Source organism: Typopeltis vanoorti, chromosome 25 (assembly GCF_054136105.1).
Source record: "Typopeltis vanoorti isolate ZY-2024b chromosome 25, IOZ_Tvanoo_1.0, whole genome shotgun sequence".
Lineage (NCBI taxonomy): Eukaryota > Metazoa > Arthropoda > Arachnida > Uropygi > Thelyphonidae > Typopeltis > Typopeltis vanoorti.
In genome coordinates, this window is record NC_143573.1 from 19,804,342 (window position 1) to 19,831,332 (window position 26,991).

The 26,991-nt window shown below is 37.0% G+C and overlaps 1 protein-coding gene across 1 annotated transcript in view; it reads right to left on the reverse strand.

The window, feature by feature from the left end:
- LOC150092589 (1-phosphatidylinositol 4,5-bisphosphate phosphodiesterase delta-4-like) overlaps positions 1–26,991 on the reverse strand; it is a 324,472-nt gene that overhangs the window by 24,873 nt on the left and 272,608 nt on the right. The window contains exon 18 of the mRNA XM_090414401.1: positions 26,315–26,450. Coding sequence (XP_090270527.1) covers positions 26,315–26,450 — 136 coding nt within the window. The remainder of the gene's footprint in view (positions 1–26,314; positions 26,451–26,991) is intronic.

The window sequence follows — 26,991 nt, forward strand, 5'->3', positions numbered from 1 at the left end:
GAGAATCTTGTTATAGAGTGTTTTTGGGTAACCATTTAAAGAAAGTTCTCTGGATATTGTAGTTAATTCCATTAGTAGGTCATCCTTGTCTATCGTATACTGTATAGCTCTTTTCTTGAGACTATGGATAATGCTAAGTTTCTGAGCTATGTGATGAGCTGAATTGAAATGGAGGTAACGTCCAGTATTTGTAGGTTTTCTGTACACAGATAGGTTGATACTATTATTGGTTTGTTTCTTTATTAAAATGTCAAGAGTGATACAGTATACTATAGACAAGGATGACCTACTAACGGAATTAACTACAATATCCAGAGAACTTTCTTTAAATGGTTACTCAAAAAGACTCTATAACAAGATTCTCTTTACTGATATACCACATAGACAATGTGATGATGAGATTCATGCTTAGCAAAATAGACTCACAGTGCTATAATTTATTCACAGATATCTCTAATAATCTTGACGCTGAGACATGGCAACTATTAGACAATATGATTAGCAACAGTTTTACCAAAACATTTAATCACAGCAAAAAGACACAAATTGATAAATTCAACATGCTGTATGATAATCATAGCAACTACAAACCGTCTCTACCAGATAACCAAGTGATAATTAACCTATTTAAACACGTTTTAATTAAACCTGAGATCTCTATCCTCTAAATAGGATTCAATTTTGCTTTAAAACCCACTGTCATTCCTAAAATAGAGTTCATCTGCAACTTAGAAAAAGCCTTCTCATCACTACCATTTCCAATAGCTAATGACTTACGATTAAAAAGCAGCATAATCCTTTCAGCTCTGTCAAGATCTCCTAAGTCCAACTCTAACCAAATGGGAAGAAGAACGCTTCTCAAATTAAGGAATAATAAAGACATCATAATACTCAAAGCCGACAAAGGTAATAATACAGTTATATTAAATACTAAAGATTATGAAGAAAAAATTAAAAATCTATTATCTGACAGGTCTGTCTATGGAGTTCTCAGTAGAGATCCTACCACAAAAAACCATAATGACACCAATGAATTATTACGTGGAATGAATAACTGGCCTATAGAAGTAATAAGAAAGCTAAAATCAAAGCACCCACTAACTCCTAGATTGTATGGCCTTCCAAAAATTCATAAAGAAGGTATACCATTACGTATACCTTGATGGAATCTATTCTCCCACTTACCAACTGTCCAAGTATCTTGCGAAGATTTTACAACAACACATTCACGTAATAATAGATTTTTACATTACACCTGGATATTACATCTCTGTTTACTAACATTCCAGTGGTTGAAGTCATCGAAGTCATCAACATCTTAGACAACTTGTTCCCAAGAAACATTACTACTTTGTTCAATCACTGTTTAACTTTTAACTATTTTATTTGGCAAAAAACGATCTACAAACAACTCACTGGATTAGTCATGGGTAGCCCCCCTCTCACCTCCTTGTGCTGACTTATTCATGGAAGATCTAGAGAAAAAAATCTTATCCCAGATCATTCCAAAACCGAAAATTTGGTACGGATATGTAGATGACATCTTTATCATTTGGGATCATACGAAAGAAGAACTAATGAATTACCTCAACCAAATCAATAGTTTCCACAATACCATCAAAATCACATTAGAAATGGAAAAAGATGAAAAACTGCCATTCCTTGACATTTTAATAAAGAAACAAACCAATAATAGTATCAACCTATCTGTGTACAGAAAACCTACAAATACTGGACGTTACCTCCAATTCAACTCAGCTCATCACATAGCTCAGAAACTTAGCATTATCCATAGTCTCAAGAAAAGAGCAATACAGTATACAGACAAGGTTGACCTACTAACGGAATTAACTACAATATCCAGAGAACTTTCTTTAAATGGTTAACCAAAAAGACTCTATGACAAGATTCTCTTTACTGATATAACACATAGACAACGTGATGACGTCCAATACATCAGTACAATTACGATTCCTTTTGTCAACAACATTTCCAAAAAATTAGCTAACATTTTAAAACCACATAAGATCAGAGTGGCATTCAAACCAATCAACGCTATTCGAAAATTTTTAAGATCACCGAAAGATCCTCACCCATTCTACAAGTACTCTGGAGTATATAATATACCTTGCTCATGTGGTATTAGTTACGTAGGTCAAACCTCTAGAAGCTTTGAAACGAGAAAGAAAGAACACATAGGATATGTCAGAAATAACAGACAAGACATTTCAGGCTTTCATGCCACTTTGCCTCTACTAACCATCACATTGAGTGGGATAAGAGCCTTATGCCATACATAGAAGATAACTACCATTCAAGAACCTTTAAAGAAGCAGCTACAGTCACCCGTAAAACTGAAAACCTAAACAAGAATCAAGGTCTAATTTTACCAGAAATTTGGAAAACTTTAATCAGATCATTGAACATCAAAGTAATGAACTTTCATAACAATTACGTCATGAGCCATAACGAATAAATCACGTTAACGAGACACACACTTTGTCACACACAATATCAATTTTTTGTATGAATTAGAACCATCAGTTATAACCTACTCTGTAACCTTCATTTTAGCTTACTAGTTTGTATTCCCTGAGGATGCCAATAGAAAAATTGGCGAAACATGTAGGAGGATAAAATAAAGCTACTTGACAAAGATTATATAAAAATAGTGTAATAGTCTTATAAATGAATAGTTCCTCTCAGATCCTTTCTGATATCATTAATGAACAAATTAAATAGTAGTGGTCCAAGAACAGAACCTTGCAGCACACCACTAGTCACAGGCCGTCTTTGGACTCTACTCCTGAATAAACTACTCTCTGATATCTCTCCGTCAACCACCCTCCTATCCATCTCACCAACCCTATATCCTCCCCATATGCTGCAGTTTGCTGATTAGAATTCCATGTGGTATCCTGTCAAAGGCCTCTGCAAGGTTCAGCAGTATGACTGTAAAACCATTACCCTTATCCAGTTCAGCCGTCACTTGTGTTATAAAACGTAAGTTAGTGAGGCATGATCTACCCTTCACAAAGCCATGCTGTTCCCTCATAAAGTATCCTGTTGTCATCTATCCATTCCTGTATTCTTCTCTTGACTCCTTTCTCCAAAACCTTGACAATGACTCCTGATATGCTGATCGGTCGATAATTTGCAACAGCAGTCTTGGAACCTCCTTTATGCAGTGGTACTATTTTCCCCCTCTTTCCACCCCCTCGGAACTAACCCAGACCCGAAACTCAAATTAAACAAAATGGTCAAGGGCATTGATAAATCTTTTGCCGCTTTACATAAGACCCGAACTGGTATACCATCCAAACCCACAGCTATATTTACATTTGTAATATACTATTCACCTCCATTTCATTCACCAAAGATCCAAGAGGTTATATTCCAGTATAACCTCTTGGATCTTTTATTCCTGCAATATTACCACCTGAATGACATACCCTTGCAAAGTACTCTCTCAGTAATTCCATTATATCAACTAATTCAGTTACCTCCCTACCATCGGCATTTCTTAAAATCATTCTGCCGTATACATTTTTGCTTTAACTTGCAGCATATCGAAAAAACTGTTTGGGATTCTCTTTAGCTTGCATGGCTAATTTCCTTTCATAATCAGCTTTTGCTTTCCTTACCACACCTGTTACCATTGTGGTCTGTGCTTTATAATGTTTGTGTGCCTGCAGGTCACCTTTATCCTTCAATTCCCTCCATAGTTGTTTCTTTTTTTGCAGCTCAAGCTTAACGCTGTTTTTCATCCATTTAACTCCTACTTGATTTACTATCTGGACTCTAGGTATACAGTCAGCCATTATCTCTTTCAAACACTCCCTTACCTCTTCCCATGCACTATCAACTTCCAGCCCTTGCAGTTTTACATGACATGGCACTGAACCAAGCAATCTCTTGAGCTTGTCATACTCACCAGCCCTGTACTTCCACATGTACCCTTTCTTGATTAAAAATTCCACACATTTGGCCACCTCGCAGGTCAAATAGTCAACAAAAACCTTATGGTCACTCTCACCAATGGGTGGTAAAGTGGTCATATTCATTATAGTCAAATTCTCTGATGCAATTACTAGGTCAAGCACTCTCGAACCCCTAGCATATTCCATTACATGCTGACTCAGGTAGTTATCCCTTAATAACTGCATAAAATCAATTCCCTCCTCCAATGTGTCCTCTCTCCTCCTTCCAATCAACGTTACCATAGTTGAAATCCCGCATAATAATTACCCTCCTTCCATTCATTGCATCTATTTGTCTATGCATACTATCTCCACCATCTATTCCATCACCTGATCTATAGCAGCACCCAACTGTATATTTTGTTCTGCTTGTCTCAATCTCATACCAAATAGCCTCAAATCCACTATCCTGCAGTTCAACTTCAATTCTCCTTGGCTGCAGTTCATCAGCTATCATCAATAACACTCCTTCCCCCCCATTTTTTTCTCTCTGTCCCTCCTGAACACACTACACCCTTCACATTCTATTCCACTATCTATATCATCTTCTGTCAGCCATGTCTCACTAATGCCAATAACCTGTGACCAGGAAGAGTCAACCAAGGCCAAAAATTTTTCCTTCCTTCTTGTTCCTAATACTCCTGGCATTAGTATACATGAAGTGCAGAAGCCTGTTAGTCCCACCTCTATCTTGATGCCCTATACTAACTATCCCATTCTGATTTGTTGTCCTTCATACTAGCTCAGGCATATTATTCACATCCTTACACTCAACTGCTTCACTGATGTCTGCATGTGCACTCCCCCCCCCCCCTTAACAGCTCTAGTTTCCCTGATTCTGCACATCCACTTTCACTTCATGCAGCAACACTTTTTCCAGTCTCTATACACCAAATCCTTTCATATGCAATCCATCCATCTTATATAAGTCTTTTCGCCCATCAAACTCACTCCACATGTCCACAAACTCCACACCACTCCTCATTCATAACCTGCACATAAAGTCATTTGCAATTATGGCCCTTCTGAACTCTTCTCTGTCATATGATGGCAACAGACTCACTATCTTAACCATCTCCACCAATCCACCAAATTCCTCTAGTTAGGACATAGAATTGAGCCAAGCACTATGAATGAAGACACTGTTTTTTCAGGGATAGACAGGCAGTTTACATTAATTAAACTATCTATTAGATTAATTAACAGATTTAATTTCATCCTGGAAATGTAGGTTCTATTACTAAAGCGATGGGGAGGATTTAAGATTTAGAAGAACTCGAATTAAGAATGTGATAAGGAACTGACAGCTCCATTTATTACATTTCAACAAAAGTCCATGTATGGGAATATGTGTCCACAAAGTGGAAGGAGAGCAAGGTAGTGTGATTGCATAAGGGTGGTTGTAGAATGGCTGTGTCAAACCATAGACCAGTTTTTATTTTTTCTATAGTTGCAAAGTTTTAGAGAAATTAGTGAGAGTTTATACAAAATTGTACAGACAAAGGTGTAATTTTATCTGTGAGGGCTAGCATGGATTTGTTAAGGGATTTGTTTCAGTAATCTGATTGCCTTTGGAGCAGTTAATAAGAGAAAGGCGTACACTGCCATTTTTAAAAATTTTACAAAGATATTATAGAGTACCACATGATAAGCTGATATTTAAGTTGCACATATAGGTTTAATATCACATTAGTGAAATGGATTGGAGAATGGACATCTGATAGATGATCAGAGAGTTATTATTATTATTACATAATACCTCTAGGGAGTCCAAAGACTCATCGAAGGAGGGTACCTATTCTACAACTCTCCATCTTTACCACTCCACCGATCCACCAACTGCAACTACCTTCATAGTCTACACCAACGCCACATATACTGCCTACCACCACCACTAGTATTTTCACAGACAAACATCCATGCCCATGATGGAATTCGAACCCGCAGCCTTTTAGCTGGAGAGCAGATACACTTACCACTCGGCCAACCAGGCCAGAGTAGTGTATAAGGGAGTGGTCAAGGAAGAAGTGGGGGTTCCGCAGGGCTCAGTAATGAGACCTTTGCTGTTTAAATTTTGTGTCAATTTCAATTACTATGTTGCTATTGGGAGGGGGAAGGGAGAGTGTTCAGTTTCCAGATGATGCAAAGCCAGAAGGGTTATTAGTGAGAATACCAGTGTTGAGGCAATTCAGGAGGATTTGAATAAGCCAGACAGGTGAGTGAATAAATGGGGATGCTAGTTTAATGCAATGAAATATATGATCTGGAAATTTTAGGTGCACTAACAAAAGTTGTATCTATTGGTGTAACCATACTAGATTAAGTATAAGAGGCAAGGGAAGGGATCTTTGTGTGAAGGTTGATAGAAATTTGCAGTTCTGGGGATATATTGTGAAGTTTCCATGGGAAAGCCCAAGAGAAGTGCTGCAATACAGAGAAGGATGCTGGCCAGCAAAGATAAAAGAATGGTAATTCCATAATATAAAGCTCTGATCAGACCATATCTGGATTACTATGCTTGGATCTGGTCAATGGAATTTGAAATGGAAAAATTAAACTTGGAGAGATTACAGAGGTGGATAACCAAAATGATACCAGGAATGCACGATGTTAATCATGACAACAGACCAAGGGAATGCAAACTGCTGAGTTTGGTGGATAGAAGATGAAGTGGTGATATGATTGAGATATTTAAACTGTTGAGAGGTAGTTATAGGATTGACAATGGAAAATGTTTCGTTGGCAGAACAAAAGGAAGGAAGGAAGGAGCAAGGATCAAGGCAAGCCATCCCTGGAAGTTGCAAATGGAAGTAATAGTGAGTAAGAGAGTGGCTGGACTATGGAATGCAATACCTGATAGGGCAGTGCAAGCATGAAGAGCGAACAAGTTTAAGGAATGGCATATTGGATTTTGGATTTTATATAATAGGTATAATAAATTCCTCCTTGGAGGTATCTCCACCTTGATACAGTGAGGGGACTTTCTTGCTCTGACAACCCAGAGAGCTATATTGGAAGTTGCTTAGCAACTGGCAGGCCTCCAAAGCTCGTTAGGTCTCATTTGGGTAGGAGTCAGACTAAGCAAGATACTCTGGAAGTGGACAACAGCACATTCCAGTACTAGCATAAGGCTGAAGATATGTAATATCACTAAAGGGCTCATGTCCGGACAGCTATTTGGCATGGCTGAATCAGCATTATTGGCAATAGCTCAATGGTAGAGAAGGCAAAAAAACCACACTACTGTCCTCCCATAGCCACAATGAAAAACAATGATAAGAGTGGAGCAGCTACCAGCCTGGCAAACCAAGGTAGTACCTCGGGGCACAGAGTGGAAAGGAATGTGCACTCCCAATCTTGATGCCCACTGAGAACCTATGATGTTCAAAAAACTGATAGTCCAACTATGACCAAAAAGCACCAATTAAGAAAAATTACATGTATTGGTACTTGGAATGCACAAGAATTACTATATACAGGCAAACTGGACATAGTGCTAAATGAAATGAAAAGACTAAACATCGATATACTATGAATTGTGGAAACACATTGGAAAAACAAGGGATTTACATCACAGCTAGGCAATACTATTTATTTTGTTGGACATGACTCTATAAGTAGAAATGCAATAGCAATAATTGTTAAAAAATGTATGTGCAAATCAGTGTTGAACTACAACACTATCAATGATAGTATAATTTCATTAAGGATTTCTACAATCCAATACCAATTACACTGTTACAAATTTACACCCCTACAAGTGTTGCAGTTGAAGAGACTACTGACCTCTTCTATTAGGATCTCAATTTAGCCATAGATGCAAAACTGAAAAGAAACATTTTGATCATTAAGGATGATTTCAATGCAAAAGTTGGAAAACAGATGGAAGACCACAAAAGACAGTCCTGTTATCTCATGGACTGGACACCCAACATTAAAGAGGTGAAAGACTGACTGACTTTTATATTATTATTATTTTTTTTATTATTCAGGCCTCCATGGAGTCAAAAGACTCATCGTAGGAGGTCGTTTTTAGGAAACACAAAGCTTACCATATCCTTGAACCCATTGATAGAAAACTGAAATTCAGGGAGCATATTGCAACTACCCCATTCCTGCTGTAACCACTCTCTCAGGCAATGCATTCCAGGGTTCAATCACCCTCCATGCAAAGAAACCGCTCATCACCCTCTTGCTCACAGTTTCCTTTTGTAACTTCCACAGATGGTCCCTTGTCATCACTTCTTACCCACTGTTCAACCAAGCATAAGAACTCCCTAGTGTCAACACTGTAACCACCTCTTAAAAGTCTCAATCATATCACCTCTCCTTCTTCTATCCCCAAACTCTGCAGTCAACATTCCCTCAGTCGATCCTCAGAACCGACATTGTAGTCCTGAAACCATCTTTGTTGTCCACCTCTGTACCCTTCCCACAGTTAATTTATCCCTTTCGAATCCTGGGGACCAAACCTGAGAATGATAGTCTACGTGTAAGATGATCAGTGTCTTATAGAACGGAATGATAACTCTTTTATCTGTGCAGGTCAGCATCCTTCTCAGTACTGCAGCAATCCTCTGAGTTACCTTCACAACTTTTGCAATATGCTCCCTGAATTTCAGTTTTCCATCAATCATCACCCCCAGATCTCTTGTCTCCCCTACTTCCTCCAGAACTCCTCCAATCGAGCATGCTTCCTCCCATTCATTTTCCCATCTGTCTAGTTTATTCAAATCCTCTTGCAGGACTGCCACATCTGCAATATTACTAATAACCCTTCCAGCTTCACATCATCTGCAAACAACTGAATATTCCCTTGCAATCCATTGACAATATCATTAATATAAAGGTTGAACAATACAGGTCACAGCACTGAGCCCTGTGGAACACCACTTGTAATCTTCTGCCTCCTTGATATTGCCCATACACAACTCTCTGATACATATCAGACAGCAATCCTGAATCCAGTTGACTAACCCAACATCTAAACCCATGTGCTGCAACTTAAATATCAGCTTATCATGCAGAACCCTGTCAAAAACCTTTGCAAAATGCGAGTAAGTCAAATTCGCGTAACTCGGGGTATAATTTTGCATGTAATTAATATATACAAACATACAAAATATTAGTTAATTGGGAACAAAGGTTTACAAAAACACCTATATTTTTTTAAGAAATATAATTGTAGTTTTTCGTACATAAAAAAAGAAAGTTATTCTGATGTGAATGGTTTCATAAAATCTAATAGATTCGTCTGACGGCATAATGTCTTTTTCTTGTCATGCAAAATTTCTTCATAGCAAGCTAATGATTTTTTTTATTCCTTGCCTTGTGGCTACAATTCGTTCCTCGTTAGAATCTATGTCCTCCAAAATCTGTAAACCTTTCTTTTATGATTGTTCTTACTGTGGATTCCTGTAGATCGAACTTCTTTGATATCTCACAAATTTTCATTCCACTTTCAAAATCCTTAATAATGTTGAGTTTTGTTTCCAAAGTCAATGTTTTTCTATTCTTGCTAGCTGTAGAAGAATCAGACTTGCTTCTTTTGGACGACATTATTATTTTTTATGTGAAAAAATTTTATCAAGAACATAACATTAAACAATTGCAAGGTTTGCAGACTATAAAAATCGTGTATGAATGGAGACTACCCAAAACATGTCAGTGCTTGTTCACAGCATGTGTGACACTGGCGAATGCGGCCGGCACCGGAAAGATACGACTAGTGGTGAGGCGTGAAGCGGGATGGGAATATGTACATATAAGAAAACGCGTAACTCTGGATTCGCATAAGTCAGGGTATGACGGTATATGCCTTTCCCTCATCAACTGCTCTTGTCACTTTATTATAAAAATCAATCATATTACTAAAGCATGAGCGCCCCTTAACAAATTCATGTTGATTCTCCCAGATAACATTACCCTCATCTGCCCATTGCTGTATATAGTCCCTCACTAATTTCTGCAAGACCTTAACAACTACTGATGACACACAAACTGGCCTATAATTAGACACTTCCAGTCTCTGCTTCCACCCTTATGCCATGGCACTATCTTATCTTCCTTCCATTCCTTGGGTAACTTTCTCGCAGCCAAATTTTTATTGAAGAGCCAGGTCAATGGAGCTGTCAGTTCTTTAGCGCATTCTCTCAAAACCTGTGGTGAAATACCATCCAGTTCCACAGATTTACTGGTATCCAGAGTACTCAGTGTTTGGAACACACTCTCCTCTTGCACCTCTAAACCTGCTCTATCCCTCTAGCATTAAAACCTTCTTTTCCAGGATGAAATACTCTAATAAAGTGCTCAATGAACAATTCCACTATGTCCTCTGCATCAGTCACTCTATTCCCATTTTTATGCCACAATATCATTTTTCCACAATCATTTCTCCTCCTACTGGCCACATAGATAAAAAATATTCCCTAGGATTTTCTTTGGATCTTAGTGCCAATATCTTCTCACATTCCAGTTTTGCCTTCCTCACCATACTGGTCAGTCTCCTGGACTGGGTCTTATATTCTTCGTGTATCTGCACTCCACCTCTCCCTTATATCTCTTCCATAATCTCTTTTTTGAATGCAGTTCCTGTTTGATGTTTGTCATCACCTTTACACCAAATTGTGTCTGCTTCTTCACTCGTGGAATACAGCTTACTATTGCTGCTAACAAATATTCTTTCACAATTTCCCAACCACTAATGATATCCTGGCCTTCCAATTCTGCCCTCCATAGAACTTCCCCTAGTTGATACTTAAGACTAATATAATCAACTGCCTTATAATTCCACATACATTCCCTTTTCTTTGATACACTTGCATGTCTATTCATCTTCCAAGTCAAACCCACATGGTTACTCTCTCCAACTGCTGGGAGAGATGTCATCTCACTTATTATCAGCTCTTCTGATGCTATGACCAAATCCAAAACTCTTGAACCTCTTGTTCCCTCTATTACATGTTGCCTAAGACATTTGTCCCTCAAGAATTCTAGAAATTCCATTCCGTTATTACTACATGCATTTTCCTCTTCCCATCTTATACTGCTGTAGTTTAAATCTCCCATAACAATCATTCTTCTTGCACTTGCCAAGCTCAACTGCCTAAACATCTCATGGTCCCCACCCACTGTACTCCCTGGTTTATAGCAACACCCCAATAAATATCCTGTTTTGGCCACTTCTACCTCACACCATATACTTTCAAAACCATTAGTGTCAATGCCTTCTGAAGTCTCCACTCTCAGAGGACATAAGTCATCACTTATCATAAGCAGTACTCCACCACGTTTTCCTTTCCTATCCTGCCAAAATATGCTGTACCCTGCCACTTCAATTCCTGTTATTATATCATCCTCAGTCAACCACGTCTCAGAGATCCCAATAATCTTTTGCTAGGCTGACACTATCAGCACTACCAATTCATCTCCTTTATTTCGGATACTCCTGGCATTAGTATAGAACATAAAATTGTCACTGCTTCTATACCTATCATTGTCCCCTCTCGACTCCACTGGACTCAGTGTTACCTGATGTCATCCCCCCTTTGCCCAAGCACCTGTTCCCATAAGAGGCCACCCCTGCTTCCATCCATCATGAGAATTCTAGTTTCCTTGCATTGACATACTGACTCGTTCAAAAAACAGCAATCTCTCCAGATGACTTCGTCCTTCCTCATTCAAATGCAAGGAGTCTCGCATACAGTTCCCCTCTGTCCTCAAATGCCCTCCAAGCATCCACATATTCCAATCCTCTTTTCTGACACATTCTGGCTATTATGCCATTCAGTATTACTGCTCTTCTGTACTCATCACTATCATACCTGGGCAACACACACACAATCTTTCCTCTGTGTTTTCTTTTGCACAACCTCAAACAAGAATCTCAGATCTCTCTCTGCCCGATTTACATTGCCTCTCAAGTCATTCATGCCCACCATCACAATCATTTCATCCATCCTTTCACCCATCTTAATTTCCATAGCCACATTTTCTATCATCCCTCCAGGCAAATACACCTCTGGCATCCTCTCTTGCACACCTGAGATCATTGAGTCTCCATACATCACACCTCTAACCAGTCTGTTCCTTGATTGCTCACCTGCATCCCTCATTCTCTCTCTCCACTAACCCTTTCTCTCTGTGTTTCCCTACTTACCTGCTGTCCTGGCATCACTCTATCCCTGGTTCTAGCATTTTCTGTCTCTGACTGTTTCCATTCTCTCCTCTATCATTCCCATAATTCTCTCTTACTCCCTCTCTTCTACTGTTTCTATTCTCTCCTCTTCTAGCATTCCCAAACCTTTCTCTCATTCCCTCTCTCCTACTGCTTCTATTCTCTCCTCTTCTATCATTCCCAAAACTTTCTCTCACTCCTACTGTGATTCGCCTTGCATTCATCTCTTCCATTCTCCTAATCTCATACTTCATACTTCTCATCTTGTTTACAAGACATTCCCCCTCCTCTTTCAGCTCATCAATCCCTCTCTGCAAGTCAGTCACTCTTACTCACCATTCATTTACCAATCAAAACCCTCTCCGAAAACTTCACAGTCATTCAAGCCTTCCACACTCCCGACTCTTATTTTCTCATTCATATTTTGCTCGTCATTCTCTCATATCACACTACCGTCTCCCGACATTCATTTCCCATCCCTGAAGCAGCTAGGTCAGTTATTGAAATATCTAATTCATTGATTTCCTTCCACTGCTTGCATTTTGAGCATATTCGCACTCCTCCCCTCTTTTCTCACCCGCCACATATCCAACTCCCGGGAAGCATACATACCGCAAATGCTGCATGTCACAAATCCTTTATTATGTTACATATAATAGAGTTCTTAAATGGCAGAGGACTTGGTGACATGCCATTTGTGATTGTAGCTGCATCCACCATCATTCCTTACTGCCAAGTAACTACTAAACTAATTGCTAAAAATATATATAAACACTATATAAACACTGTGTCATAGATATATATATATATAAATATAAATATATTGTGTTTCAGTTAAATATTAATTTTATAAATATATAAATATATATAAACACTAAATCTATATATGTATATAAATATAAACGCTATATTCAACTATACTAGATAGCAAAAACTTATCTTCTCTTCCACCGCAAATGCTGCCGACTGTGACCTCGCCTTCTCGTAACACAATATATAACAATGAAACTCCAAAATTAGAGCCACTAAAGAAAACTTGTGTTACTGAGAAAAAAATGTAGCACAATTCACAAAAGAATTCACACTATACATCGTTTAAATATAAAAAAGTGTTTTTAAAAAAAACATTTATTGTATTTGTATTTTTGTATTTTTGTTTTTTGTGGTATTAAAAGTGTTTTTTTAAAAAAACATTTTTTATTACCACAGCTCAAATTACCCGCCACGTGCTTCAGTGACCCTAGCGCCACCCAGAAAGAGAACTCATGGTTACTAACACCTTTTTTTGAGCAACAAAAACAGAGACTATACCTGGAGGTCACCTAGAGACAGAATAAGGAACCAAATTGAATACATCCTTATTAACAAAAGATGGAGATCTATGATAAAAAATTTTAAAGAATTTCCTAGAGTTGATTGTAGCTCTGATTGCCAACTCCTCATTGCTAATAAGAAAATACATTTGCGAACAAATAACATGCATATCCACCCAGATTAGACTTCACATGAATTACTGAGACATATAGCATTAAAGTGGAAAATAAATTTCTTGAACTAGGGAATTACACGGACGAAACGACTCCAGAAGAACTTTGGGATAAAACCAAAATAATATTACTTTTAACTGCAAAGTCAACATTGCCCAAAACATCCAGAATCAACACACCTTGGATCAAATGAAACTCTGAAACAAGTCAAGAAAAACTAATCATCCAGCAAAATGGAAGGTCAAAGAAAAAGAGAACACTCAAGACTAAGATTGTTGGACTAGATGAAAAAGATCACCAGACTTACTTTGGAGTTGGCCACTGCTGCAACAAAAGAAAGAAAGAAAGAAATGGAGAGACATTGGGACTTTGGTCACTAGCCCTCAGACATGAGAAGACCAAACAAGAAGAAGAATTATAGATTTAGTGCTGTCTAAGGTGGGCCTCTCACACTGAATCTTGTGATTCCTTAGAGGCCGTGAATAATAATTTCATATATATATAAAATGAGACAAATTACTATATGTAGCATTGTTTATTTCAAAATGTTTATTGTTTATTTGTTTATTTCAATATTTCAAAATATTAAAATTTTGAAATATCAAAATTTGTAATAACTATCCCCACAGCATAAAAGCAAGCATGTACCCATGTTGTTTATTATTTTAACGGTATAATAGAACACAGAAACTAAGTAAATAATTAATTTATTAACTTGATGCTGATATTTCGCTGGTATTATAACCAGCATCTTCAGAGCACAAAAACACTGTTTGTCACAATACGCGAGACTAAAACAACATGGTGTACTTCAACAAAATTGTAGCAGCAACACAAAGACTAGAGTCCTGATTTTGGCGCCCTCTATCTGAAAAAAAAAAAAAAACCGCTATCATATATTACTAGAGTCCTAGAAAAGTGCTAGTTTTTTCTTAATATGACTGTCTCCCAGATCTTCGGCAAGTTACTACAGCCATATTTGTTGAGATTTGGAGTGTGTTTTAGGGCTTATGTCGCCTCTAAGAACAATCTCTCTGATTTATATGGGTTTCTGTGTAGTACTTTTGTGTTTTTCCAGTTGATCCTGTGTGCAGGGGTATCCAGAGCATGGTCTGCTAGGCCCGACTTCCCATAATGATATTTCCGGATGTATCGTTTATGTTCGCTGATGCGGATATTCACAGTTCTTCCTGTTTGACCGTAGTAGGCTTGATTGCATGAGCAGGGTACTTGGTAGACTCCTAGATGTGATAAAGGAGGAGTGCTGTCCTTGGGTGAGCGGATGAGGGTGGCTAATTTGCTACATGGTCTGAATGTAGTGCGTAGTTTATGTTTATTGAGAATTCTTGAGATCTTTTCGGATGTACCTTTAATGTAAGGGATGGTGGGAGGGTTTCTTAGGAGTGTTTAGTATTTTGTTTATTTTTTGTGGATTGTAGCCGTTGGCCAAGAAGGTGTGGCGTAAGTGAGTCAGTTCAGCAGTGAGAGCCTTGTCATTTGAACAGATTGCTCTCGCTCTATGGGTTAGCGTTTTTAATATGCCATATTGTTGAGAAGGATGATGGTGTGATTGTTTAATAAATTAATTATTTACTTAGTTTCTGTGTTCTATTATACCGTTAAAATAATAAACAACATGTTCGACGAACACATAAGTCTGTCCACACGTTTAAGCATGTACCCAGCCCATTTCAGAAAACATTGGATGAAGGTTCCCCTCAAACTGCCCTACTACCCTTACTTCAGCTTTCACTCTCTTTCTGTAATAGCATATATATACATACATACATACATACATACATACACATATATATATATATCAGCAAAATTGGAAACACAAAACGGCTTCAGATCAAAAGTCAAATTCTATGTTGGACTTTTAGTGAATATGCTGAAAAAGTTGCTTTCTATAGGTTTAAAAAAACTGTGAAAGAATTTATACTCCGAGAAAGAGTGAAAGAATGGGGATAGTAGAGCATGTGACAGTTGCGATGATAGACAGGAGCAGTGGTTCCCCAACTGTGCTCTGTGTTACCCCTGGGTACTGCACTGAACTCATGGGGATACAATGGGAACATTTAAATTGTAGGACACAAACACTAAGTAAGTACTTTGGAGCTAACTACTTATTAAAAGCAACCATTAGGTATTTCTTTTGGCCTAGAGGTACCATGAAAAATTACTGAGACACTAAAGATGTCTTTAACTGAGAAAGTTTATGATCCTCAGGACTAAAATCCTTTCTTTTAGGCTTATGGCCTTTTAGCAAGCTCTGAAAATCATCAGCAACACATTCATAAATACTGGCTATAACAAAAATACCATCAATAAAATACTTAATAAAACATCAACAAAACAGAATCTAGATTACAGTAAAACCATAGCCATCCCATACATTACAGGGTTATCAGAAAAAATCAACAGAATCCTACATTATAACCTCAATGCCACCTTCAAACCACCTACTAAACTCAAAAACATATTCAACTCCTCTAAGGACCCTCTCCTCCTATTGGCACATCCTGGAGTTTATTGCATCCACTGCACCTGTAACTTACCATGCACTGGTGAAACAGGACGTACAATCCCTATACGTAAGAAAGAACACATAAGACACATTAAATATAACCAATATGGTGAAGCAGGCCTCTCAGATCACGCTCTCAACACCTTACACCAAATCGACTGGAAAAGTACCCATTCTTTACACCACACAAAAACCTGGTATGAAAGAAAATTTAAGGAAGCCTGCAATTTCTGATAAACCACCCAAATTTCAACAATAATGGCGGCATGAAAATTCCAAGAATCTGGATGGCACACATTCAGCCTACCTAATAGGGAATATATCTAGACACTTCAACTTTCAGGAGGTTGCCATTCTTTCCATTAGTGCATGGGAAGTGGTCAGAAAATTTTTGAGAGAAGCAATATCAAACTTCATGTCCAAAGTCAAGATAAACCAAGTGGGAATTAAGTGGATGAGTAGAGATATAATGCAAGAGCTACAAAAAAGAAAATGCTGTGGAGAGAATATAAAGAAAAAGGTGAACAGCATACTCATGAGCAGTACAAAGTGCAAGCAAGAAGGGAAACTAGTTTGGTAAGAAAAGCCAAACCAGATTATGAAAGAAAATTAGCTAAGCAGGATAAAGTAAATCCAAGTGTTGTAGCAAGCATGAGTAAAAATGACTATGGCAGGATACTTTAAACAATGCTCATGGTAGGAAGGTGACAGAGGCAAAAGAAATAGTTGAGTTGCTGCATTTTGCAAAGGTGTATCATCCAGGTGGAGATTTTGCAGTTGCTAATGTGACAGACATGCACACCAAAATTGAGGTAAATGAAGATGAAGAGTTCAGCATATTGAAAAATATGAATGTGAGCACAGCAGTGGGACTGGATGGCAATGTCAGCCCTCTTTCCATCCCTGGCAGGGTTCCAGGGAGTGGAAAGAGGGTAGGAAAGTTCCATTGCATAATGGTGGCTCCAAGACAGAGGTAGCAAACTACAGACCAATTAATATTAGGAGTAGTTGTTAAAGTATTGGAAAAGTTGGTTAAAGGTAAAATCCAATACTAGCTGGATTTTACCTCTATAGTGGACAGCACAGCTCTGTAAAGGGTAGGTCCTGTCTTAGTAATTTATTCACATTTTATAATAAACTGATAGCAGAATTGTATCAAGGAAATGGCTGCAACATGCTTGAGTTTGCAAAGGCATTTGACAGAATACCACATGGAAAACCATTACAAAAGTTCCAGCAAATGGGAATGGATATGAAGCTAGTAGAATGGATAGGAGACGGGATGCCTGACAGACAGACACCAGAGATATATTGGAGTGGAATCTATTAGAATGAGGGAAACCAGTGGAGTACCTCAGGGTTCTGTACTAGGATCATTACTCTTTAATTTGTAGGGAAATTTAATTTAATAGGGAAAGATTTAAGAGAGAGATTCAGTTTGTTGATGTTGCAAAACTGGGGAGAGCAATGGTTGATAAAGGTGATGTAGATATCTTGAAGGATGATTTAAATAAATTGTCACCCTTTCAACCTAAAATGTAAGGTTATGCACTTTAGGTTGAAAGGGTGGCATATGGTGTATTGTATTGATAGTTCTGGATTGCAGAAAATTGATCAGGCTAGGAATAATTGTGACAGAGAACTGAAATTCAGAGAGTATATTGTAAAAGTTGTAAAATGGCTTAAAGGATTAATTGTATGTTGAAAAATATGCTAATAAGTAAAGATAAGGAAGTTATCCCTCTTTGTAAAGTTATGATTCACTACTGTGTACAGATTTAGTCACCTGCATTTCTAGGAGACCAGGAGGTAGTGGAGAGGATTCAGAGATGAGCAACTAAGCTGGTGACAAGTCAGTGGAATGATACTTATGAAGATAGCTTGAAGGTTTGTAGGTTAGAAAGTTTAGTTGATAGGCAGAAAGAGTACATGAAAGAAACTTTTAAGATATTAAACGAGATTTATAAAATTGATGCAAATGAAATTTTTCAATATATGACAAACAGAGAACTAGGGGCCATTGGTGAAAGTTGTGTGGTTAGTGGGGGGTGTGCAGACCAGATTTTTTTGCAAGGAGAGTGGTGAATGAGTGAAATAGATTGCCAGGATTAGTTGTGAGTTTCCTGACAGTGAATGAGTTTAAGGAAAAGTATGATAGGTTTTGTGTGTATAATAGTTAGTTTGGATTCCCTGTGATGAGTCTTCAGACTCCATGGAGATACCACATAATAATTTTGGGCTTTGGTATAGGCAGTATAGATAGATGGACTTTTGGATGCAAGCTAGTTATGGTATGCTTAATTGCAAGAGAAGAAATAATCACTTCTTCTCTTGTTCAGTTTTGGCACCTGTGGGAGAACCCAAACTTACATAGGGGATGGGAATTTAGGGTAGAATGGGAATAAATGTTTCCATGCTGATAAGAATTATTTTGGTGATACATTTTATTTAGACTTTTAAGGAAAGGAAATCAAAAAGTTCAGAATAGTTTGTGATATTATGGGAGCAGTAGAGACAGCAAATGAATTTGATAGAATGGAGTACAGAGATTTTCAGCAAGAGAAGGTTAAAATTGTTAGCTTCCGGGGGGGAGCACTCTTCGTCATGATATATCAGAGTGAACTGATGCACAAAACCTCACCTTGTGGAGTTAAAAAAGTGTGTAACCTGGAAAGTTGAGGTGAGCAGTGCTTGTGGGAGTAGAAATTTGGGTTTCTTTCAAGAAATGTAAGCGGTGTTTTGAAGACTGGAGATGGATATTGATATAGTTGAGGTTTGAACAGAGGCCATATATATTGGTGTAATGTATTAAGAAGTTTCTGTAAGGTTTGCTTTTGACAGCATTAATCACTCACATACCATATGCAGTGAAAGAGTTCCAATTTCCGAGCCGGCTGGTGTCAGAACTAGATTTCTGCATTAGTACTTATTTTTTATAGTCAATTGTCCATGTATCATCTCCACTTTGTCAATTCTCTTCCAGTTGTTGTCATAGTTTTCTATTTTGTTCCAGTGTGTAGATGAGGTCTGGACAGGCTTGCACATGGCATATCAGTCACACCTTCTGACATATTGTTCATGGTGGTTATGTATGCTGATCTGCTTGCTGGAATATCATGAATTCTTGATTCCATCACTCCTTGTGTTTGTGGGCCTGAAGCAGTGACATTTGATGATTTTCCCAGAGTAAAATTTGCATTGGGTTCTAAGGAGTGGTAATTGTGTAATATTATGAAACTTTAACTTCATGATATATAACATATAGCCTCTCCCACTCAATTACCACCCTTGCCTTCTGGTGGTAGAACTTGTTATAAAAATGAGGCTCTGGTGATGGTACTGTCATTATAATGGAAACATCTGCACAAGAGCAAATGCTTATGTATAAAATCCATGTTTGGATGCTGAGGTAGAAGCCCTACCACCAAAATAGAAACTTTGTGGACTAACAACCCACAAGTGTCCAAAAATTTAAAAATTGTTTTCAAGTTGCATAACTTGAAAACAGACTCCTTGATATCAACTAAAGCTTGGAAAATTAGGACACGAATTGGTCATTCAAATGTTAAAGCATCATCAAACAGAAGAACTAGTACAACTAAGAAAGGAGATGGAAAAATATAAAACTGAATAATTGGAGAATTAGTGAAATCAAATGGAATGGTATTGGTAGAATAAATTTTCCCAATGGATATGGTATCCAAAAGTTGTATATGGTGGTGCAGTATCTCGAAAGACAAAGGCCACCAGTGGTGTGCTGCAGGGATCCGTTTTGGGACGGTTATTGTTGTTCAATTTGTACATTAATGATATTGGAATTTGTACATTAATGACATTGAAACTCATCCCAATATCATTAATGTACAAATTGAACAACAACAGTCCCCAAACTGAGCCTTGCAGCACACTACTAGTAGTGTGTTGCAAGGACCAGTTTAACTGGTGATATGCAGCTGTTTGAAGATGATGCAAAACTGAGAAGAGCAATGCAAAGTCAAGTAGATGTTATGCCCTTACAGGAGGACTTGAATAGATTGCATGAATGGGCAGGTAAGTGGAACTGTAGGTTAAAGTTTCAATGATGGTATGCTTACCATATAGAATGGGAGAGGGGAGGATAGAAGAAGAGTCCATTGCTGGAAACTAAATAAGTAGAGTGTGAGAAGAAAGTTCTTTGCATGGTGAATGGAATTCACTGCCAAAGTGTGTTTAGAATGTGGACACACTGAATCAGTTTAAGGCACGGTTGGTTGGATGATCTTCTGACGATGAGTCTCTGACTCCATGGAGGTCAGATGTTAATAATAATAACAATAATATGCAGTCACAAATTAGAATGGATAAAATGCTATTCAGTATACATGCTCAATATACCCAACATACCCAATAAGGTATATATATGTTTAAAAAATTATTTAATACAACTGAGAATTTAGAAAGGAAATCATCACAATTTAAATTAGGCTGATATACTAAAGTTTCAATACTTTCCTTCATAAAGGTTCAAATTTATGATTACAGCTATGGAAGAGTTTGATATTATTCCACTGGATTCTGTGTCTAGTGTTGTCAATTCTATGTTGAACCAGATCAGATTTATGAGGTCTGATAAGCTGAATATAGTTCAAATATTCTGAAATAAATGTTTTAATTGATCTTCCATTATGACCAAAATAAGAGAAGTTGCAAGAAAATGAAATTTGGAATATATCAGGTGACAGCAATAATGACAATCTATCTTTTGCAGAAAGGAAAATATTGAAGATCTTGATATATCTAGTCTTAGCAATAAGTTGAAATTTCTTTAAATTCTTTGCAACACACTTAGAAATGCCTTTTATGTAGGGAGTAAGAATTCTGCAGATTTCTTTCCTTGGAAGATGTTGAGAAAAACTTTCAATGATTTTATGTGTAATTCTTGGATTATAACCATTTAACAGAGCCATTTACTTGACAGTTTTCCCCTCTTGAGGCTCTGGTGATGTTTAGGTGTACAGATGAGATACGAATATAGCAACCCATAAAAGTTGATTTGCAGTACACAGAAGTGAAAGAAGCCAGAGGACAAACTGTGAAAGATGTTCTAAACAAAAAAGTTTGCTAAATTTGGAAATAACAGAAATGATAACTTTTATTTAGAATGTACTGAAGAAATAATCTTAAGTCTCTATTCTCAACCTTCTCTCTGGCTATGCTGCAAAAAATGATGTTTCTACTATTTGGGATGGCAGTAAACCAGGGATCCTATCCTATCTACATAACTAATCATTTACATCCAGGAATTAAATTTACTTTTTATAAGGAATCATCAGGGAATATATTTTTTTATTATTTATTTTGTTGGCTCACTTTCAATTTCTGTCTACTGCAAATCAACTTTTATGGGTCATTTGCACACCATCCATTTCAAAAATCCAGAATTATTGTATCCAAAGTACATTTAATTTGTTCATCTGAAGTATCTCTTCAAGAGAAACAGGAAATTATCAAGCAAACAGATCTGTTAAAGATATAACCCAAAAATTACATATAAAATCATTGCCAGCATTTGTGATCATCATCTTCCAAAAGTGTGCAGATTCCTACTTTTTGCATAAAAACATCTCAGTGTGTAGCAAAGATTTTGAAAAAATTCAAACTCTTAGAACCCATGTTAAAGTTATAACCCAAAAATTACATATAAAATCATTGCCAGCATTTGTGATCATCATCTTCCAAAAGTGTACAGATTCCTACTTTTTGCATAAAAACATTTCAGTGTGTAGCAAAGATTTTGAAAAAATTCAAACTCTTATAACCCATCACCCAAATCTGCAACATTTTATCTTCTCCAAAAGAGAAACTGTCGTCATCGCTGCTATCAGGTGTTTAACCAAGATCCATGTTCCTACAACTAATCTTATTTTAGTCAAATGAGAAGATTGGTAAAAAAGCATATTTCAGAACATCAGAGTCATATTCAATTTATTAAAATCTCACAAATCTAGTCTGGCTAAACATAGAATTAACAATATAAGTCATGTAATCCATGACTTATGTTGGAATAATATCAAACTCTTGCATAATGCTGATGATGCAAAGTTGGGTAGAGCAATAATGAATGCACATGATGTCAAAATTTTGCAGGATGATTTGGATAGATTGGAGGACTGGGCTAAGGAGAATGGATGTCAATTTAATGTGGCAAAATGTAAGGTTATGCATTTTGGAGTGAAAAGATTAGCAGCAGTATACCACATTGGTGGAACTGTACTCCAGGAGATTGACGAGGCCAGGGATTTGGGAGTGTAGGTGGATAGGGAGTTGAAGTTTAGGGGGCACATTGCAAAAGTGGCTAAATCAGCTCATCAGATAACTTGGTTACTGAAGAATACTTTGACGAGCAGAGATAAGCAAGTTATTGTTCCTCTTTTTTTTGTAGAAAGTTTTTTAACTTGGGTATATTATGTATTCAAGATACCAAGTAATTTTACTTGGTATCTTGAATACATAATATACCAAGTTAAAAAACTTTCTACATCTATCTCTCATCCTGAGAGTTTATTTAATAAGTTCAAAGCACCTTGTGGCATCTTGTTTAGGTAAAATTCATAAGCTCTGCATTACTTCCAACTTAGCATTTTCAGGTCTGGCTCCCACTGACGAGACCTCAATAAAGGTCAAAACCGGTATGGGTAGTGACCATTGCCTTTAATGCATAGCATCATACATCTCCACAAGGGGATATGCTTTACATTAGGGGAAAAATGCTAAGGAAAGTGATCAGAACTTAATCCACCTTTACCACGAGTTGCCTCAGACTGGCACTATGTTACCACGAGTTGCCTCGCAATGTGTAGGCACAAACTTGACTTACTTGTCTGTTTGCTTACTTGGGAAATAGGATTAAAAACCAAGTTTATAAAATTACTTGGTATCTTGAATACATTGTTCCTCTTTATTGAGCCTTGATAAGACCCCATCTTGACTACTGTGCCCACATCTAGGCCCCTGGGTTTCTTCTTGATGAGGAGAAGGTAGAGAGGATCCAGAAGAGAGTGACCAAGATGATAGCTGGTCTATGGAATGAACCTCATGAGAACAGGTTGATCTGTGGGTTACAGAAATTGGTTGATGGGGGAAAAGGGGTGATATGATTGAGATATTCAAATTACTGAAGGGGTTTCTATAAGATTAATTCAGAGGATATTTTTGAGAACAGGACTGCTGGTAGGAGGACTAAGGGCCATCCATGGAAACTGGGCAAGTGTGGTTAGCAAGGGTGTTAGAGCTAGGTTTTTTACTTGGAGAGTGGTAAGCGAGTGAAATAAGCTGACAGAGTCTGTTGTGGATGCCATGACTGTGAATGAGTTCAAGGCAAAGTATGATAGATACTGTGCGAATGTTGAATAGTTGTTCTTGACATGATGTTTAGGGCCTCCCTCGATGAGTCTAAGGACTCCTTGGAGTTGCATATAATAATAATAATAATTATAATCAGCTGAAGAACGGGGATATCATTTCAATGTTGCTAAGTATAAAGTTATGCACTTTGGTCAGAGAAGATGGAATGAGATTGACCAAATCGGAGGAACTTTGCTTCAGGAGGTGGCAAGGGATGTGGGCATCTTGGTAGATATGGCACTGAAGTTCAGGGGATACATTGCGAGAGCTGTAAGGGTTACCCAAAAAATCACTGCATAATGGGAAAAATGAAGACTTGTGAGGATAAAGTGACAGTTCCAATTTATAAGGTACTAATTAAACCTCACTGGATTTCTGTACATGCACAGATCTAGTCACCTGACTATATTGGTGATGGAGAAATAATAGAGAGAGTACAGAAGCAAATAACTAAGTCTGTCTCAGAACTCTGGAATATTGAGTATGAGGACAGATTGAGGTAATGTGGTCTTCAGAGCATGGCAGATAAGAGGAGCCTATTAAACAGATACAGGGGAATTATTGCATAGGATAATGGGTAATGTAATAATACAAGGTAATGGGTGATGGCCTGGTTGGCTGAGTGGTTAGTGTATCAGCTCTCCAGCCAAAAGGCTGCGGGTTCAAATCCCGTTGTGGATATGGATGTTTGTGATCGTCTGTAGAAATACTACTGGTGGTGATTGGTAAATGGCATTGGTGTAGATCAGGGATCGGCAACCTTTTCAGACTTGCAGGCCACATTCAACTTTTTTTTTAATAATCGGATCACAAGCATTTAAGAGAAAATAGTGAGTGAAAAAATACTTAAGTCATCAATTTTTCTTATATCAATTTAAAAAAAAAAAAAAGAAATATTTAAAGTACCAGATATGAAACAAGCATGAAAATGAAACTCAATGAAAAATTATTATCACATAAAAACAAAGTAATATAGTTTATGCATCACAATATATTTGTGTCTTCCTGCTTAATGTGACTTTTGTGGTTGTTTTCCATTAGCCAAATTATCTATATCCACTTTACAACTTGAGGTGCAAATTCGAATCGAAGCATGCAAAGTTCATCGGTCAGGTTGAGAACAAAATTTATTTTTTCTAAAATTCATGTGTTTCCAAATGCGACTACCATCTTCTTTGCGAAACTGATTAACCGTTCAAATTTTTTTTGGTAAGCATCGATAAAATTTTTGGATATTTTCTAATGAAAATGCGTTCTTTAATGTTTCGTTGTACCGTAATTCCAAAACTTCCATCTGTAGTTGGTTTGGTACGTCATCAATGTCAACATTAAAAGTGTTCAAAAATAATTGCATTTTGATGCTATTTTTATGAAAATCAGCAAATCTTGTTGAAACTTCCATTTGTAAATCTTCAACAATACCAACAAAAGTTTCTTGTTTTTGTATTTCCAAGTTACACAGGAGATATCATGAAATATAGGTATAAAATTATTTTAAATTTATTATTCATATTATAAAATGTATTATTTAAATAATTCAACATACGGGCCACATGCCATGTAAGTATGGTAAACTTTTTATCGGCTGCCAAAAATCACGTTTAGGCTGTATGCAGTCTGCCGGTTGCCAACCCCTGGTGTAGATGATGATGATTGCAGTTCGTTGTTGTTGTTGTTGAACTAAGTGGTGGAGAGAGTTGTAGAATAGCTTCCCTCCCTCAATGAGTGATGGGACTCCCTGGAGGTGTCATGTAATAATAATAATAATGTAAGAACTAGAGGTCATCCGTAGAGGCTGTACAAGGGTCATGTGAGTAAAGAGGTGAAAAAAGAGATTTTGTTCTTTTGTACTTTCTGCAATGAGTCTGGACTTCGTGGAGGCTTGGAAGTAATATTAAATACTATAATTTTAATTATAAATGTCAATGTTTCTTTGAATAAAGTGCTGAAGCTTTGGTAAATGAGCCCACTTAAACTGTAATGAAATGTTCCATTATTATCCAATGTGCTACATAATTTTTTAATATATTTATACATGTCTCAATAGCATTTTATCCTGGTTATGGCATAACTTAGTGTCTAAAAGGAAACCCATTTAACACATTTCACTGTTCTTTTGTATTCAAATGCCATTATTGTTTTTCAACCTGCAATGATGATGTTTTATGAGATGCAAAATGAAATATTTGTTGATGTTTGACTATGACATGCATGTATTGTTTAAATATGGAAGTCCAGCAGGTGTCTTTATGCAAGAAGATGACCCGACTGTTTAATTAGTCTCGCAGTAAGGAGAGTCTCAAAGGAGTGGAAAGACAGCAGAACTGTTCCATCAGTACAATACAGTCTGAGACCTGCACTTCTGTACTTGAGAATACAACAGCTTGAACTTATTCCACAAGGGACTTGACTTCACGATCCTCAGAGCAAAACTCAACTCTTCTGCACATTCCCTATAAATATGTGGTAATAAGCCATCCAATTCCATAGCCTAATTAACATCTAGGCTATTCAACACCTATTCTCTAGTTTTGAATTCTAGTCCTCTAAGCAATCCTATAAACATCCCTTCTGGGCATCGTTAACAACAGTATGATAATAATGTGCAACATCAGTATCACTCCTGTGTAGTACTATCACAGTTCCTACACATCTCTTGAAGGTACAGGGGACATATCAGGATATTATGATGAAGTTTATTGCAGAGAAGTTATCTATAGAAAAAAACATCAATTACAATTAAATTATTGAATATTCTTACCATTATCATTGATATATCTGGTCTTCTTCTTTTGACAATCCACAGGATGCCCATACACTCTAATACTAACATAGGGATCAACAACTTCTCCCTCTGTTGCTTGTCCTGGTTTTGGTATATGCTGTCCACTAATAACCTGTTAGAACCATTGTAAAAATAAAAAAGAAAAGAAACCAGAGCTGCTATAATTAAGATTGCTTAAAATTATTAATTAAATCTTGTGGAATTGTCCATTTATTTTTCACTTCAAGCAACTGCAAATACAATTACTGATGATTTGCATAATAATATCAAAATGCTTAATGAAAATTAAGCATTTTGATATAATAATAATAATAAATTAATTAAAATAAATAATGAAATAAAATACAATAAAAGATAATAATCTTAGTAAAACTACATCAGCAATTATTTGTTGATTTAAAGCCTGTTAATTTAAATTTCTGGTTGCTGGCTGAGATTTACTGTGTTGTTATCCAATTAAATTTCTCTTCTTTTGGACTTCACTGTGTGGGAAATTCTTCTGTTGTACGTTGTAAGTGAGCCATCCAAATCCCTGGCGCTTTCTGGCCATCATTTTGGTTCAGGTTTGGTTAGTTGATAATCATTTCACAGGCTTCCTTAAATTTATGTGTATATCAAGTTTTGGTCGACATAATGACTGGGTACCTTTCCTG